Source organism: Notolepis coatsorum (genome assembly GCF_963971535.1).
Source record: "Notolepis coatsorum genome assembly, chromosome: 19".
Taxonomy (NCBI): Eukaryota; Metazoa; Chordata; class Actinopteri; order Aulopiformes; family Paralepididae; genus Notolepis; species Notolepis coatsorum.
Window position 1 is genome coordinate 41,001,191 of NC_140183.1, and position 18,133 is coordinate 41,019,323.

Consider the following 18,133-nt stretch of genomic DNA (forward strand, 5'->3'; position numbering starts at 1 on the left):
CCCCGCTGCTCTTCAGGCTCCGGAGTGATGCCGGTCGATGCCGGCTGCGTGAGTGCGACGTAAAATGTGGAGTCAGAAATCCTTTCTCCCATTCACTTTCATTGAGTCCAATCCGCAATGCGCTTTTTTCACATCTGAGAGCCTGGGGTGACTGGATCTCCAACGGTAGGCTCGCTTGATGCAATATGATTTCAGATTGCTAATAAAAACGAATAAAAATGAATAAAACAAATATTTTCGTGATGGGCATTCAACCAGCGGGGGGTAAACCCGAGAAAAGCCGTGAGTGGCATTCAAAGTGTTAATATAATACTTTTTTTTAAATTAAATTTTTTACTATAGTGTATTACTATGTTTCGGTAGTGACAATTTTTGGGAGAGGAAAAACATTCCAAGAGTCTGAAAATACAATATAAAAATGTACGGTACTTTTACTAGATATATGTACTTTAGAAATTATATTCAGACAAAGTTTTGGGAATAAAACATACACAATTTCTAAATATTTCCAACCTGACTTTGAACCAATTCGGTAGAATGGCCCATAAACAAGGTACTGCTGTGCAGCTTTCAGTGAGATATATAATGTAGTATGTGTTTGTTTTGATCTTTGAAAAATAAAAGCAGAAGCAGTAACAGTTTGGTGTATGTTTGAGTGTGCTGTTTATCTTTGTCTTACACAGAATGGTGGGGGAGTGGTTACCCATGGTTTCACGTTGCCATGCTGGAAAAGATTCCAAACAGTCTGTGAAAAAGCTGACATTTGGTCAAACTACACCTCAAGTGTTATGCATACTGCATAAGAGAAATAGTTCCTTCTATGATCATTTGAAAATGGCAACATTAACTCATATGCTGTATACATAGAATAATATTTCTGTAGTATGTTTATACTTCCAGATGTATGATATTTAGGTCCCCAAAATAAATGGAAGTGAATGAGAAGCCTGACACCTGGGAGGAATGGTGGTGTTGATGGACAACGGGGACAGCAGTAGTCGCTACTTTGATACATTTGACAGAAGACTTCTGGATTTTGTGAAAGTGAAATATCTTTAAATGCTGACAGTATTGCATTTTTTATCAGAATCAGAAACACGCCTATTGTGAGGTACATGGAAGGAATTTGCCTTGGCCCACAGCTAGGGTTGGGCATCGTTTGGATTTGAACGATTCCGGTTCCAATTCCGATTCTCCATTTCGATTCCTGTTCTAAATGATTCTCGGTTCCGATTCTTTGAGGTGCAGGTCAAAACAGGTCACAGCTTATTTTTTTGAAAAATCTTAAATTGTTTTCATACTATTCACATCGTCAGTTGACTTGATACAGTTTAATTTGGTTGCTGTACTGTAACTAGGGTATTAATTAACAAAGTAAAAAAAAAATATATATATATATTTTTCTTTTTAACACTTTAACTGCCGAAAACGCCGGAACTCGTCATTCCCCGCCATGCTCAAGTTGCCGAGGACGCCGGAACTCGTCTTTGATATCAATATTTCAAAAATCTGTGATCGGAATCATATTTCCCCTCTGCAGCCTTGACACACAGTTCTGATCTCCTCTCAATCCTCTAGCGGTCCAAGAGCGCCATCTGGTGGCCGATCGGCAGATCGAAAAACCGGATGTCAACCTTTAACCCGGCAGGACTCACTCCATATGTGGTCCGGGCACTCGCTAATGTTAGAGAGACTCAGTCTTCACACAGTGAACATCGATCGGTGGAAATAACTCGAAAAAACAACATGATTTGGACGTATATACTATTATACAACCTGGAAATAGATCCGGTATTTCGACATCCCATAATTTAAAACTGTCCACTCCACGCTGATCGCCCAACGGCCCGAGGAGACTGGGGTGAGTTTTAGCGTTATATTCTAATGTGTTCTTTACTAACTGCTATGATGAACATATGACCCACATTAGATGAATGGTATAACGTTGCCCACGGAATTATAAACGCCCCCTCGCCCATCCGGTCAACATCAGATGACGTGTAGTAAATGGACCTTGAATGGGCCCTAATAATGGCAATCTAGCAATAGAATTTAAAAAGTTATAGCCCTGCAAAGAAGGGGAACTTCTCCATGTTAAATAGAGCTGGCAACGGATGGTATATCATGAATTTAACCTTAGGCAATCAAAGTGTTAAGAATCGAAATGCAAACATGTTACTTCCGGTTCCAGAACCGGAAGTTAGGAACCGGTTCCTATTAGAACCGGTTCTCTGTGCCCAACCCTACCCACAGCCCAGTAACACTATCAACACTAAATCCATCCACGCTGGATTACTGAAGTTACATGCCACATGGACATACATTCAGACATTAGACTGTATGCTAGTCATCATACATAGTTGTATGTTGTACTGCAGGGGTGGCCAACCAGTCAGAGACTAAGAGCCACAAAAAAACCAGCGTTTCTCAACTTTTTTTTCAGTCACGGCACCTTTCATGTGTTTATAGGTCTCACCCTCTGGCCTCTGAAGTTGCTAATGTCTTTTTTATTTGGGCCTCACAGGGTTAAAAGTACCCTGTGAGACCCACGGTTGCAAAATTACAAAATCACTTTTAGCCATTTAAAAAAATAATGTTTATTTAAAAAATGTTAAGCACATATATAGTCAATTGGTCCTGTTGTTCAGCCTCACAATGCTATTTGATAGTAAATGTGTTTATATGTCCCACCCTCTGAAGTTGCTAATGTCTTTTTAATTTGGGCCTCACAGGGTTAACCTCTTAAGCCCGAGATATACAGTAAAAGTGTATATTTTCAGCATTACGTTTGTTTACCAATTATTTTTAACTGTTATTAGTGAAATATAAGATTATAGAAATCTCAGGGCATTGAGTCGGAAACCGGCGCATATTGACAGGAGGAAGTGGCACAGCCAAAAGTGAGTGTAGTCTTTTGAAGGAAGAGACTCAGGGCTTTCGAATTTCGAAAAACTACCCTACCCAGCTCACACCAGCCCCTGTCAATCATCGGACTTCTGGATTTACTTTTTTATTTCTCTTATTTTTTGGGATTATCTCCCACAAACCTGAACGTTATTGCCATAAAACAGAACGCAGTTAGTTTCTCTACCTTTCTGTGAACGTCTTGCAAAAAACGGTGTTGCAATATGATGAAAAATGGTGGAGAAATTTACATTATAAAAAAGATGGCAGAATTCAGTACTGTATCTACAAAACCTTCTGTTTAATCATCTTCCCTTTATTCATTTGCTTAGATTTTTCAGGTCTGGTAAATTTTTGCATGGTGTTATTCACAGTCAAAGATTAAAATTTGTTTTAAATAGAATTGATATTCTCCTTTGGTTCATTACAATTTACTCAAGCCTAGTAACATACACACTATTTCTGACACTGATCCATATATGTCCCTAGATTCGGATACCAAGAACATGCAAATGGACCATTTAAAAAAATTATTAAATGTTTATTCTATGTCCTTATGGAATGAGTGACATAAATAAAATAAAGGTAAAAAAAAATATATATATATATATATATATATATACCATTTTTAATTTTTATTTTTTTTATGGATGGAAGAACCACACATTGACGGGCAAAGAGCCGCATGCGGCTCGCGAGCCGCGGGTTGGCCACCCCTGTTGTACTGTATGCAATGTAGAAATAATGAGTAACAATAAATGCAGGAGGCTCATGTACTTCGGTCTCATTAACTCTTGTAATGTGCGGTGTTTGCTTTGCCAATGTTCACATGTTATTGGGATTTGGGAACAATTCAGCCATAACAATTTATGTAAAAATTAAATACTTAACAGATGTAAACTGTACTTAATTACAAGCAATCTAGACAACATATGGTTAATATTTACCTCTGCTAGGACACATTATTGTGATTTTTGTGAAAAGAAATCCATTATAACCAAGACATGGATGGAATAAAAAGATTTAAACAAGGTTTTTATCACTACACATTACACAGTGAACCTTTTTGTTACATTTTTACCATGTTTTCACCTATTCTCCACACTTCCCGAACACCAAGTATGTAATATAAATGTGTAGTTTTTAATGAAGTTGTATAGTGACATGAATGAAATCTAGCTTTGTATGGTGATATGTGTTGCCAGATTAGATTGTGAAACCGTCTTATCCCCTTCTTATTACATGGCGTTTTCACATTCGCCGAAATGCTTGCTTGTGATTGGTCAACAGCCCCCCGACTGCGGTCATTATTTTTCAATAATGACGCAGATTTTTCAATAATGACCGCAGAGCGCAGCTGTTCGCAATCAAGCCCACTGACACACACTGTTTCAGTGCAATTCAGTGCTGCCGGCGATGACAGGGGGCGGAGCGACGAGCGGACCAGAACACAGCGGAGCCAGAACAGAGGCTGCTGCCCGCGATAATAATAATCACTTTATTTGGGCTGACAGAGCCACAGAACAACTGCGATTTGTCAAATGAATTAGGTATATTGTTAGTAAGTTAGCCATGTAATAAGCGGGATAATGTATAGCTTTACTCGGTCATTGTCGCAAAATAATTGACCTTCACTACGTTTAAAACACCTCGCCGCGGCGGCTCGGTATTTTAAACTCCGTGTCGGTCAATTATTTTGCGACAATGACCTCGTAGCTATACATTATCCCTTACATATACTAGGTTTAATTATTCCTGCACATCCTGGCAACCCAGAGTAAACATACATATCCTCAGTGCCTGACGAAAAGGAATGAGGACAAAACTACCAAAATGAAAGAACTATTCCAGCAAGTTTGAAGCCCCTTTTTCACAGCAGTTGGCAGCAGTGTTAATTTTGTCAACAAAAACAAAATGATGACTAAATGTGGTCGTCAATGAAGCTTTTCCCCCTGACTAAATCTAGACTAAAACAAAAAAAGACAAAATCGATACTAAAACTGACTAAAATGCTCAGACCTGTAGACTAAAACTGACTAAACGTAAAATAAATGAAGGTGACTAAATATGATGAAAACGAAAAAGGAGCATTTGACACATGACAAAATTAACACTGGTTGGCAGGTATGTGAGTCTCTGCTCTTTCATCTGAGAAAACTTTGTTCTTTCAACATCAGCAGGTCACTTCTCTATGTATTCTACCAAGGTATCCTGGCTGCGTCTATGCCTTCTACAACGCTGTTCGGTTTCCGGGTTCCTCTGATTGGCCACTAAGCCCACGTGACCCTACGCTAGCACGCCCCCCATATCGCCGCCAGTTATCACGTACGCCCGCGCATGCGCATGAGCCGCGACAAGCGCCTTCAATGACAGAGCTCTCATATTTGCGAATGCATAAACTATATCTTAAATTATGGCTATGTGTCTAATATGGCCGTCGCTTATCAATGACTTGTTTTGTTTACATCAGGGTGAACGCTGTTGCATTCGCAAATATGAGAGCTCTGTCAATTGATAAGCGACGGCCATATTAGACACATAGCCATCATTTAAGATATAGTTTATGCATACGCAAATATGAGAGCTCTGTCATTGAAGTGGGTGGTGGCGCGCAACAGCGTTCACCCTGATGTAAACAAAACAAGTCATTGATAAGCAACGGCCATATTAGACACATAGCCATAATTTAAGATATAGTTTATGCATTCGCAAATATGAGAGCTCTGTCATTGAAGTGGGTGGTGGCAGCGTAACAGCGTTCACCCTGATGTAAAGTAGCGATTTTTTATTGGTTTGTCATGACAAACCAATTACATAATCCAACATATGTGTAAAGAAACAACATATTCCAGTTAACGGTATATTTTTTTAATGATTCATTACGGTATAAATTAGGTTAACTGGAGCTGCGTATTGCTGGCTCTCATATTTGCGAATGCAACAGCGTTCACCCTGATGTAAACAAAAGTCATTGATAAGCGATGGCCATATTAGACACATCGCCATAATTTAAGATATAGTTTATGCATTCGCAAATATGAGAGCTCTGTCATTGAAGGCGCTTGTCGCGGCTCATGCTCATGTGCGGGCGTACGCGATAACTGGCGGCGATAAGGGGGGCGTGCTAGCGTAGGGTCACGTGGGCTTAGTGGCCAATCAGAGGAACCCGGAAACCGAACAGCGTTGTAGAAGGCATAGACGCATCCTGGCTAGTGTCTTTTTCGGACAAAAAACGTATAAATAAAATCATTAAAAAGGCTGGCTCAGTGATTGGCCTTCCTCCTGATTCCCTGGGCCCAGGAGTTCAAAACATTGGATCCCTATTGATTGATTGATTGATTGAACATTTTAATTAACAGATTGCAGAATGGGTACAGTACAGTACAGCTCAATACACACAATTGTTAAGGGGATGCAGACCAGAGAAAGACTTCCGTCTTGTCAGGGTCCCCCATTTTCAATTCATAATGAGTTGAAATGAATGAATACAAATCTGATCCAATCCATCAGATAGGGATTAAAAGTTTTGAACTCCTGGGCCCTGGAGATCACCATAGCCAAGCGAACCAGGACTAAACTGAACACCATTTTATCTTTTGTAGGCCACCCACTGTTTAGAATTTTCGATGCTCTGCGAAGCTCATTTAGTAATGGATTGTTGATGCCTCAATGCTCTACTGAGCTTTGTTCCTGCTGCGGTAAAAAAAAAATTACAAACACCGATAGCACTGTGTTAAGAGGCTCTCCTATTGTGTTGTGTATCCTGTAGTGTATTGTATCATGTAACTGTTTCTTTCATGTTTGTATATGTGTATTCGCTCTGGTGGCAAACCATGTTTCCCCTCAGGGATTAAGAAATAAACCATACCATCAGTGTAAAAGTTATTGTGTGTGTTATTAGTGGAAACCTTCTAAAGCATTTTCTCTCATGGCTGACGTACCTTGGGGACCTGGTGGATGTCGAACAGCGGGGGCAGTTTGATGCTCAGTATGGCTGTGGGCAGCCTGATGGCCCCCCTCCCTCTCTCACAGGCCTCCCTGAGCCTGGCCCGTCCCCCACGGCAGAGCACACACCAGACGGGGCAGTCAAACCCCGGGGCCTGGGCCCCCTCTCCCCCGGGGCCCGCCGCTTCCCATCTCATACAGCGGCCCCAGCCCCAGCCCTGGCCCCAGCCACCACCGCCAAGGGCCCCCCCACCCCGCCACACAGGGAACACTGCAGAGAGAGACAAGAAGCATACATGTTTATTTGTGACAAGCCCACCACAAATACATGTCCCAAACGGATACATTATCCATTAACACATTGACGGCCACAGGGATTAGACGGGCCCCACTCTAGACGACCAGCATATGTAAACAGACTTGGGGCTGTTTGTAGAGCTAAATCTATACTTTATAGTATTGCTATCTGTCCATTCTCATTGTCAATTGGGACCATAAACCGTCCCTTCAAAATGGATTAAAGAAAAAGAAATGTCATCAATACATTCTCATTTTATAGCGCCGTGAATATAAGCGTTATACGGCATTTGGTCTAGTATATTTCCTGGAAGGCGAGATAAAGGGCTAATAGCTACTAAAGTTATATCCAATGGCATTTCCGTTATACAAAAGCTACAGTTAAAACTCAAAACTGCATATGATCGGTATGATCCTCAAGCATGTATGCATGAAAGGGGGGGGGGGGGGGGGCGGGGGACGTCGTTTCTGATTATTGATTACCAATAACCGTGTTCGTCTAAGTAGCCACATACGCTGGTCGGCTGGTTGAGTATCATAGCAAGCTCTGATCAGCATGTAATTTACGTGAAAAAGATCTTACCATGAGCCGGTTGGATCCCCCCGAGCATTTCCCCGTTATCGATCGCCATCTGGTAGATCGATATGTCCATTGGCTGATGATAAATCCCCTTATTGCATAGTGAAATCCGCGATCCAAAACGTATTCCGTGCAACAGACAATAGCTATCGCTTCAGGTGGGTAGAAAACTACATTAGAGATATAAAAAAAAAGAAAAGACAACTTCGGCCACAGGGAACACTGCATTATCGCGATAGCTCCCCTAAGAGGATCTGGCCAGTAATGCACTTTCTCGAATTCAAAGAGTAGGGTACATCTGCAGTGCAGCTCGGCGACCTTGAATAGGTTATTAAAATGGAATAAAAGCCAAAACAACTTGCCACGGATATTAAGCATGGATTCGAAAGCCGGATATATCCGTGCTTGGGCGCCATTGTGTTAATAATACCCTGCCTTATATGCACACAATCATTCCACTGCTCCACTGTGTGTATTTTCATGTAACTTGTGTCAATCAAGTTGTTATTTTTTGTGTATTGTTTTTATTGACCTATATAGTCCATTCATGCTGAGTGAATCAGTTCCCCCAGCCACATTTGTGTATTCAAAAAAAAATTTACAGATAGAAAATTAATCGAATCGAGGTCAAATGAAGAGATTTCATGATGCATTGAATAGTTGCCTGAAGAATCGTAATCGAATTTAATCATTGAGAGGTTGCATCATTACACCCATAGATGATACTAATCTATACTATGAATTTCAATCATGAAGATTTATAGCAGCTTAGAAAAGAAGGGTATGGAGAAATAAAATTTTAAAAAGGTTTACATTTTCGTTTTTCTTATTTTTTTTCTTATCTTTTTCCCCCTTCTTTTTCCGTTTTTCTCCCCTCCCAATGTTAGTCGTTATGCCAATTCCCAATCCCCTTCCTGGTCGTTGCGCACTCTACCCCCTACAATCGGTCTGGGAGGGCGGAGACTATCACATGCTTCCTCCGACACATGTGTACCCAGCCCACCATTTATTTTTCACCTGGCAGCGCGGACTCTCACTAAGAGAGTGTAACGCGTGGAAGGTCACACTACCTCTCTTAGATCCTTCCCTCGCTGTGCAAAAAAGAATTCAGAGTATATATCTGCTTAGAAAACGAAAATGTCAATTTCTTTTATTTTTTATTTCTCCACGTGGGAGGGCAGTGGCTAGTTCTAGCGGAAGCCGAACTAAAATGGAGAAGTAAGACAACTCCTTCCCTCCACTAGTCTGAGGGTCCACCTTGGGCAAGTGTTAATACCCTCTCTAGCCTCCCTACCTAGGGATACAGGGTGCCGCACTGCCTTGTGTGTGTGCATAGGGATATGCAAAGGCTAAGGGAGAAAACCCTGAAAGAAAACCACACTGCCTTGTGTGTGTAGGAATACGCAAAGGCTAGGTCCTCACCGACAATGGGGTTTCCTGTAAGGAAGGGCATCTGAGGTATAAAACTAGCTACAAACCAAAACGATGACTCCAGTGGTGTGGAGTCATCGCCCCGTCCAACCTCACTGTAGTGGGAAAATAGGGACGTAAAACGAAGATGATGATCTAAATACACAGGTCACAACATGTTTACAGGAACGTTTTGGAGTTGTATTTGGAGTGTATTTTTGTGACTGTTGGGAACTAGGCTACACTGGCACACTTACTTCCAGTGAATGACGCTAAGCTAACGGTGCAGCTGTTCCCTAAGCCTAATGCATGCACAGAGAAGAAAAGGGTATGTATCTGCTTGTCTAACTCCAGGGTAGATGGCAAAAGCTAATTTCCCAAAAAGTTGGCGTGTTCCTTTAAGTTTAAGGCATTGCACGCAAATCTTAGGAAAAAAACTAGAGGCAAGAAAACACATCTTAAACATTTATGCAGCCATGTAACCTTATGTTTAGCAGTAGGATAGAGCCATATGAAATCCGCGTTCACGGAATCGCGGACGGAATCACGGAATTTACCAATAAAAATGGAATCAACTGCAAAACGTGGAATATTGCAGAATTTGGCCTAATCTGGACTGAAATTCCGTTTTTGGGTGGAACGTTTGTTGCAAAGCAAACATGACCGGGGAGGCGGGGACCGCTGTGTGTTACACACAACACGCAGCAGTGTCCAAGCGTCTCGCTGCTTCGGTGTTAACGTCGTCAAGAAGCTACGAAATTCCGCAATAAGCCCTAAATTCAGAGCAGAGCAGTATCCTAATGACTTTTATGCCTCTGGGGATAAGGTGTTTTGCAAATTCTGTCAACGTACCGCGGACTGGACCCGCAAAAACACGTGCGACACTATTGTGATTAAATAGCTATGTAACGTTACAGTACATAGGACTATAGATGGAAATGATAGCTTCTAGCTAAATCTGGTGCACCCATCCATTTGTTTAATGCAAATGATTGTCAGTACACACCGTCCTTTATAAACGAAATAAACTAAAGGTGCCTAAATTATGCACTATATTTCATCACAATATAATAGATAGGGCTGTCTTAAATACTTCGAAGCTTCGAAGCTTCGTTCGATGGCACAAGCTTCGAACATAAAAAAAAAAAAAAAATTTAAAAAATAAAAATAAAAATAAAAATCTTTTTCAAACAAAAACAAAAAAAATCACTTTTTTTTTTACTTCGATTAATGTGTGTGTGTGTGTGTGTGTGTGTGTGTGTGTGTGTGTGTGCGCGCATGGGGCCATTGGGTGGGGCCGGGGGACAAATACACTGGAGGAAAGTAAGCCAGCTCAGCACTGCCCAAATTATATCATCACTATTGCTTGTTTGAAGGATATCATCCTCAAACACATATACACCTACATGCCTTGTAGAATTCCACACATAAGAAAGAAAGATACTGGGATGAATAAACAAAATAGGAAATAAAATGTAGAAATGCATGCAATACATAAATAAATATGAATCTCCATATATGAAATAGAACATTTAGATAAGGTGCTACTGAGATGTTTTGGTGAGTTCTTTGTTTTTTTGTGGAAGTAGCCCTTCTTAAAAACATTCACTGATAATTGGTCTGTAGTGGAGTCTACAAGGTCTACATTGCCGGACCATGTAGAATCCGGACCTTGTAGACTGACATAATTCTGTGCATAGTTTAGTCTACACAGGCCATATTTCAAATAATCTAAATCTTACTTCATTCATTCATCTTAAACATTCTTGATTTGGGGGATTGGTAGTTCCCATGATTGAAATCTGAAGTTGTTCAAACGACAACAGCGATCCACCTTGAATTAAATCACACAGCCGAGTGAAACCTTGTTGGCTGCGTCACAGTCACGAAAGGGGCTACTTAATTCATTAATCCAATCCACTTTATTTATAGAGCACATTTAAAAACAACAAAGTTTACCAAAGTGCTGTACAAGTCTCACAACATAAGATAAAAAAAAAATATATATATATATATATAAACTAAAAGGAGAAAACCTTCAAGGGAAAGAAGGGACCGCACACTCCACAGGACTGGTTTTTGCTTATTTATTGTTGCACAACGCGTTTCGCTATCGCTTCCTCAGGTGCACCTGAGGAAGGAAGCGATAGCGAAATGCGTTGTGCAACAATAAATAAGCAAAAACCAGTCCTGTGGAGTGTGCGGTCCCTTCTTTCCCTTGAAGGTTTTCTCCTTTTAGTTTATTTATCTCTCTTGCGCTGACCTGCACCTCCAGTCGGGGTCCAACCAGATGTGCACGAGTCTTATTTAGTTTAATATATATATATATAAAAATAATAATAATAATTTTTTATTTTTCGAAGATTCGAATTAAAATCGAAGCTCGGCCCCGAAGCTTCAATTGCCAAAAAAAGCTTCGAAGGTCAGCCCTAATAATAGATATAGCTAGGCTACTGACATTGTCATTGTGATAATGTCAGTAGCTGTATCTATTGTTTACACTTGAAATGTGTATTTTTATTTTGTGTGCATTTTTATTTTGTCACAATATTATTTGAAAAATATTGTGTAAAATTGAACTGTATTTCTGAGTTGCAGCACTTAAAAACATTAAATGGACTGTTATATCTTATTCAATTGTGTACATTTATTCATTCCCACTTATTCTCCACTTGCACAACCTGAAAGTAGGCACTTCCGGCTGACTTCCGGTTGCCAATGGTACTTCCTGTCCCATCCAAATACATTGGTTTTAGCTACTTTTCTCCCCTTATTTAAACAACTTTGTCGTCACAGAGAGGCAATGAAACGTTTGTATTATTATAGTATAGAATGTATTTAATAAGCAAACGTTTGGGTTTTTGGGCTGTATTTCATGTAAAAACGTTTACAGTTAGTTTCCTTGCTCAGCCAGCATTAGCCTTCATTAGCTAACAGAAGCTAGTGGTTAAACAGGCCGGATTAGCTTTGAGCTAACTATCTTTCCCGACCCATGTATTCATTCCATTCTAAACATAACGTTAATTTACAAAACATGACCCGTCTATATAACGTTGAGGAACAAATTATAAGTGTGTGGGTGTGTGTTTTGGTGAACATTGGACTGCAAACAGAAAATGCATCACAGTTACAGACAGTAGCTACTGTTAGCTGCACTCAGGCTGGCTGCACGCAGGCGGCGCGATCAGCCTGTTGGACAGGGAATGAAGATCTCCAGCGAACACTTCATTGCCTCGGATTATGTTGTTGGGGGTGGAAGGTTTGTCCAGAAGACCACTAATCAGCTGAAGCCTGATGCGGTTCCCTCGGTCTTCAACAGACAGACCGGCGCAGGCTCCCGGGAGCGATGGCTAGCTAGTTAGCACCAGCCGAGGACCGGCGTTAGCTGCCGGGAGCGATGGCTAGCTAGTTAGCACCAGCCGGGGACCTGGAGCGATGGCTAGCTAGTTAGCACCAGCCGGGGACCGGGAACGATGGCTAGCTAGTTAGCACCAGTCGGGGACCGGCGTCAGCTGCCGGGAGCATTGGCTAGCTAGTTAGCACCAGTCGGGGACCGGCGTTAGCTGCCGGGAGCGATGGCTAGCTAGTTAGCACCAGCCGGGGACCAACCGACTGGTGCTAACTAGCTAGCCATCGCTCCCGGGAGCTGACGCCGGTCCCCGGCTGGTGCTAACTAGCTAGCCATCGCTCCCGGCAGCTAACGCCGGTCCCCGACTGGTGCTAACTAGCTAGCCATCGCTCCAGGTCCCCGGCTGGTGCTAACTAGCTAGCCATCGCTCCCGGCAGCTAACGCCGGTCCTCGGCTGGTGCTAACTAGCTAGCCATCGCTCCAGGTCCCCGGCTGGTGCTAACTAGCTAGCCATCGTTCCCGGCAGCTAACGCCGGTCCTCGGCTGGTGCTAACTAGCTAGCCACCGCTCCAGGTCCAGGGCTGTACACTGCAATGATATCATCGCGAATTGCCCCTTTAATTGGCCGTTGCGATTGGTAAATATTATCTGGGGGCGGGCTTGCGAGTAGTGCTTTCAAGCCTTGGATTCGCATTTCACTCCTAAATTATCCAAGGCGTGTGATGACGTCACTCACGCGAGCTGAGCAGTGAGCACTCAGCAGGTATGATCAGCGGGAACAATCGACTGAGCACTCACTCTGATAGACTGGCTGACTGTCTGATAGGGCAAGTGCACCGGTGGAATAAGTCCCTGCGTCGGCAAAATGTCAGGCTGAACTCGCGATGCATCTTGTTGTAGCGTCTTTGCATCATCAAAAACCGATGCATTGATATAATTTCCTCTCATCCACTTGTCAGCAGTGCACTGTGACTGCACACACACACAGCAGATACTATTGCTTCGCTACTACATATAAGGCGAGAGCCGCGTCACAGTTATCAACAAACAGTGGAAGTCGAGGAGACATGAATAGAATTGCTCAACATGCTAACGCTAGTAGCCTCTGGCTAACGCCAGTTAGCCGTTCAGCTAACGCTAAACTAGTGTCTAACTAAAGTGACTCTGCAACACCAGTACCATTAGTGAGGAGGGGGGGGGGGGTATATTGAAGACGCTTGACAACAGGGGTTCAAAGATAACTTCACATTTATTGGTTATTCATTTCTTAATTATATCGCTTCATGCAATCCATCCAGGCTGGCTGCCTCCGTGTTGTTGACATAATGGAGCTACGGTCGGAAAGTATAGACGACGCATCCTAGTGACCTAGTCTAGTGTGTGACATCATCAACTGTCGACGACAGCTCAGACGGGGATGGTCTCTCTCTCTCTCTCTCTCTCTCTCTCTCTCTCTCTCTTTTTTTTTTTCAATTCAAATGGCTTTATTGGCATGACATACTTCTACATGTTGCCAAAGCAATATTAAACATGGATTACAAACAGATATAAGTACATACAAAATATCATTGTAAAATATAGTATATACAAAAATGTTCATCATGAAATATTACGGCATATCTCTCTCTCTCTCTCTCTCGTGTGTTTTTAGCTAAAGTGGATAGAAAAGACAGTTTATGCAAAAGTCTTCTTAGGCACCCAAGAGTTTTTATATAAATTGTCTTACAGTAGATTCTTTTATTTTTAATAATAATATAAGCTGCATATAAGGAATACAACCAAATCCTCTGTCATACCATAAAATTGTATTATTTATTATTATTATTTTGCATCGTGTTGAATCGTATCGTATCTCAACAGGGGGTGAATCATATCGCATCGCCCGGTGCTTCAAATGTATCGTTAATGTATCGTATCGTTGGCACCGTATCGAGATGCACATCGCATCGGCCTCAGTGAGGAGATGCACATCCCTACAGTATAGGGCCCAGCTGCAGCTCCGGAGAATCCTGGCCGTAGCTGGAGGCTACTCAGTACACACAGACAGTGGAGCTGGTTGCATATAGCGAGCATTTAGACTTGTTGCGTGGTGGCGATGTCTCGCAGATAATACAACTACAAGTATGATTATATAATATATATATTTTATTAAAAAAAAATTATATAAAATAATTTTTTTTCTTTTTTTTTTAAATCAAAAACAATCGATATAAATAATGGTAAAATTGTTATTTAAAAATGTGCCCCTAAAAAATATTTTTTGCCCCTAAATTTCTCGTTTAGGGGCAAGTGTGCCCCTAGTGAAAAAGCTTAGCGTACAGCCCTGAGGTCCCCGGCTGGTGCTAACTAGCTAGCCATCGCTCCCGGCAGCTAACGCCGGTCCTCGGCTGGTGCTAACTAGCTAGCCATCGCTCCCGGGAGCCTGCGCCGGTCTGTCTGTCGAAGACCGAGGGAACCGCATCAGGCTTCAGCTGATTAGTGGTCTTCTGGACAAACCTTCCACCCCCAACAACATAATCCGAGACAATGAAGTCTTCGCTGGAGATCTTCATTCCCTGTCCAACAGGCTGATCGCGCCGCCTGAGTGCAGCCAGCCTGAGTGCAGCTAACAGTAGCTACTGTCTGTAACTGTGATGCATTTTCTGTTTGCAGTCCAATGTTCACCAAAACACACACCCACACACTTATGATTTGTTCCTCAACGTTATATAGACAGGTCATGTTTTGTAAACTAACGTTATGTTTAGAATGGAATGAATACATGGGTCGGGAAAGATAGTTAGCTCAAAGCTAATCCGGCCTGTTTAACCGCTAGCTTCTGTTAGCTAATGAAGGCTAATGCTGGCTGAGCAAGGAAACTAACAGTAAACGTTTTTACATGAAATACAGCCCAAAAACCCTGCTGACAAACGTTTGCTTATTAAATACATCCTATACTATAATAATACAAACGTTTCATTGCCTCTCTGTGACAACAAAGTTGTTTAAATAAGGGGAGAAAAGTAGCTAAAACCAATGTATTTGGATGGGACAGGAAATACCATTGGCAACCGGAAGTCAGCCGGAAGTGCCTACTTTCAGGTTGTGCAAGTGGAGAATTAGACACTATTTCTGATGGTAGAATTAGCATAAAAAGCTAAATACAGAATTCTGAAATATTAAAACGGAAAAAATTTGGGAAAAAATTAAATGGAATTTTGAAAATAATAAAACAGATTTCATATGGCTCTACAGTAGGGGTATGGCGATTCTCTTTTTTTCTATTGCACTTTCTATCACAATTCTATCATTTCTTTGATTCTCGGATTCAAATTTAATTCCACAACCCAAAGAAGTTAGTGCAACAGAATAGATTACACATTCATTTCACATTCCACTTCAGTCTTGGGGGGGGGGGGGGTATCACAGGTCAAAGGTTTATCGTCGTTCAAGGTTATATCACAGAGTTCTGGGGTGTGTGTAATGTCTTTGTCGACTGCACCCGACATTCAGAACAAGCCTCCATTGTGGGGACCTCTCGAGACGTACCCAGACGTGGACTGGGAGAATGACTGTCATTGTCACATTGTAGTGGGCTGCTAACAAAGCTAGCATGACAATAACAACATGGTCCCCCCCCGGCAGCCAATATTACACAGAGCATTCCTTCTCTGTCGATGGGAAGCTTGTCAATAAGATGCCTTTGTCTGTGAGCCTACGTCTTGTCTTCAATATTCCAGGCATGCTTCACTTTGACATTCTTTGGCTGGCACACCAGCTCAGCTAGTGGTTTCAAAACATGAGTCTGTCTGTCGTTGGTTATTAAAAGTGTTGGTAGCATACCATTTCAGCCTGCAAAATGGATGTCTCTTTCAGGTGTACAATTTTGGAATGTTTTCTCAGAATTCTATTGGGAAATTCCATGATGTTCAATGATCAGTATTTAGTGCTCAGTGACTGTGAAAAAAAACTTTGTGGGACATCTTTTAGGACAACATGCTGGAACACGCACAGGGCATATGTATGAGCTGAAGCAAAACAGGAGAAAAGAGGATGTGGTCTTTGGTGCAACGCTTTGTAGCCTATCTGACCTGTCAACATGGCATTAAAAAACACTGTATCTGACCTGTCAACAAGCCATTAAAACACTGTATCTGACCTGCCTACATGCCATTAAAACACTGTATCTGACCTGCCTACATGCCATTAAAACTCTGTATCTGACCTGTCAACATGCCATTAACTCATTGACCGCCGGGCATTAGACGGGGCCCCGTTCTAGCACTGCCACACTTTAAAAGATAGGAGTGCGTCACCTTGTTTGTAGAGCTATAACTATATTCTATATTATAGCTATGGATACAATACTATGGCCCATTTGACATCACCTATCTATCGTTCAATATGTGAAAAAGAGGGGGGCGGCCGGGTGGCGCAGCGGTCTAAGCGTCTGCCCACCACCACAGAGACAGTGGGATCGAATCCAGCTGTGGTGCTTCCGGGTTGGCCGACCGTCCATACCAACACAATTGGCAGTGTTAGAGGGTGGGAAAACCCGGCGAGGGTGGGTCCTGGTCGTTGTAAAACAGCGACTCCTACAGATCGGTCGGGGCGCCTGCACAGCGAGGTCGGATCCTGGGGGAGGTAGTGTCCTCCACACGTTACACTCCCCCAGTGAGAGTCCGCGCTGCCAGGTGAAAAGAAGTGGGGGTTGGCTACACATGTGTCCTCCTCCCCAGCCCCTCCCGCACTCGTGTAAACAAGAGGCTCCTATGCCTCGCAGTCTGCTATAGTCTGGTGCATGCGACATGAGCTAATGTTGGCTACCTACCGAGCTAACGTTACTGTTTAAACTAAATGACCCAGTGACTACATGAGGCATTGTCTAACGTTATATAGCTGGCTAGCTACTGATAGCTGCTGATATCAACAAATGCTCCAGCAATAGTCGAGTGCATGATAAGTTACTCGGTAGCTCACGTTAGCTCACGTTAGCTCTAAACTAAATAGTTCACTGAGACGTTGTCTTAAAGGGGAACTATTTTACTATTTCTTTCACTATTTGGGCACTTTTACACAATTCCTGTGAGTTTATGGAACACCTCTGTAATTATATATTTTTTTAATTCATCGTTTTATATTTCTAATCAAGTCTTCAAAAACAGCATTTTTCTACCTCAAGATCTTAAGCCGTTTTGAGCCTGGGCTCCAACCACAATGGTAAACCGCTGCGGGACATGATGATTATCATGCAGCGGTGTCTTTCTGACATCACAAATCATCACATTTTCAGATGACTCAGTTCAGTGAGGGTGAATATTGTGAGAGGAGAATTGGAAGAATGCGCCAATATGAGAATTAGAGACATAGATCATATTAATATAAGTCCACATAGCTAGGAAACAATGCTAAACACTGAAAAAGGCCATTTATAAGATAGTTCCCCTTTAACGTTATCTAGCCGGCTAGCAGTAGCTACAGATAGCTCCTGATATCAATGTCTTATAACATTGATTCGATGCGTATTCGAGCTGAGGGCATGCTGAATGTTATTTATACCAATAGGGTCCAGCTGCAGCGCCGGAGAATCCTGGCCGTAGCTGGAGGCTACTCGAGTACACACAGACAGTGGAGCTGTTTGCAGATAGCGAGCATTTTGACTTGTTGCG

General features: G+C 42.2%; 1 protein-coding gene across 1 annotated transcript in view; it reads right to left on the reverse strand.

The window, feature by feature from the left end:
- The window catches only part of paqr6 (progestin and adipoQ receptor family member VI), an 86,829-nt gene that overhangs the window by 52,655 nt on the left and 16,041 nt on the right, over positions 1-18,133 (reverse strand). Inside the window, exon 2 of the mRNA XM_084337009.1 lies at positions 6,846-7,120. Within this exon, the coding sequence (XP_084193135.1) occupies positions 6,846-7,120 (275 nt within the window). The remainder of the gene's footprint in view (positions 1-6,845; positions 7,121-18,133) is intronic.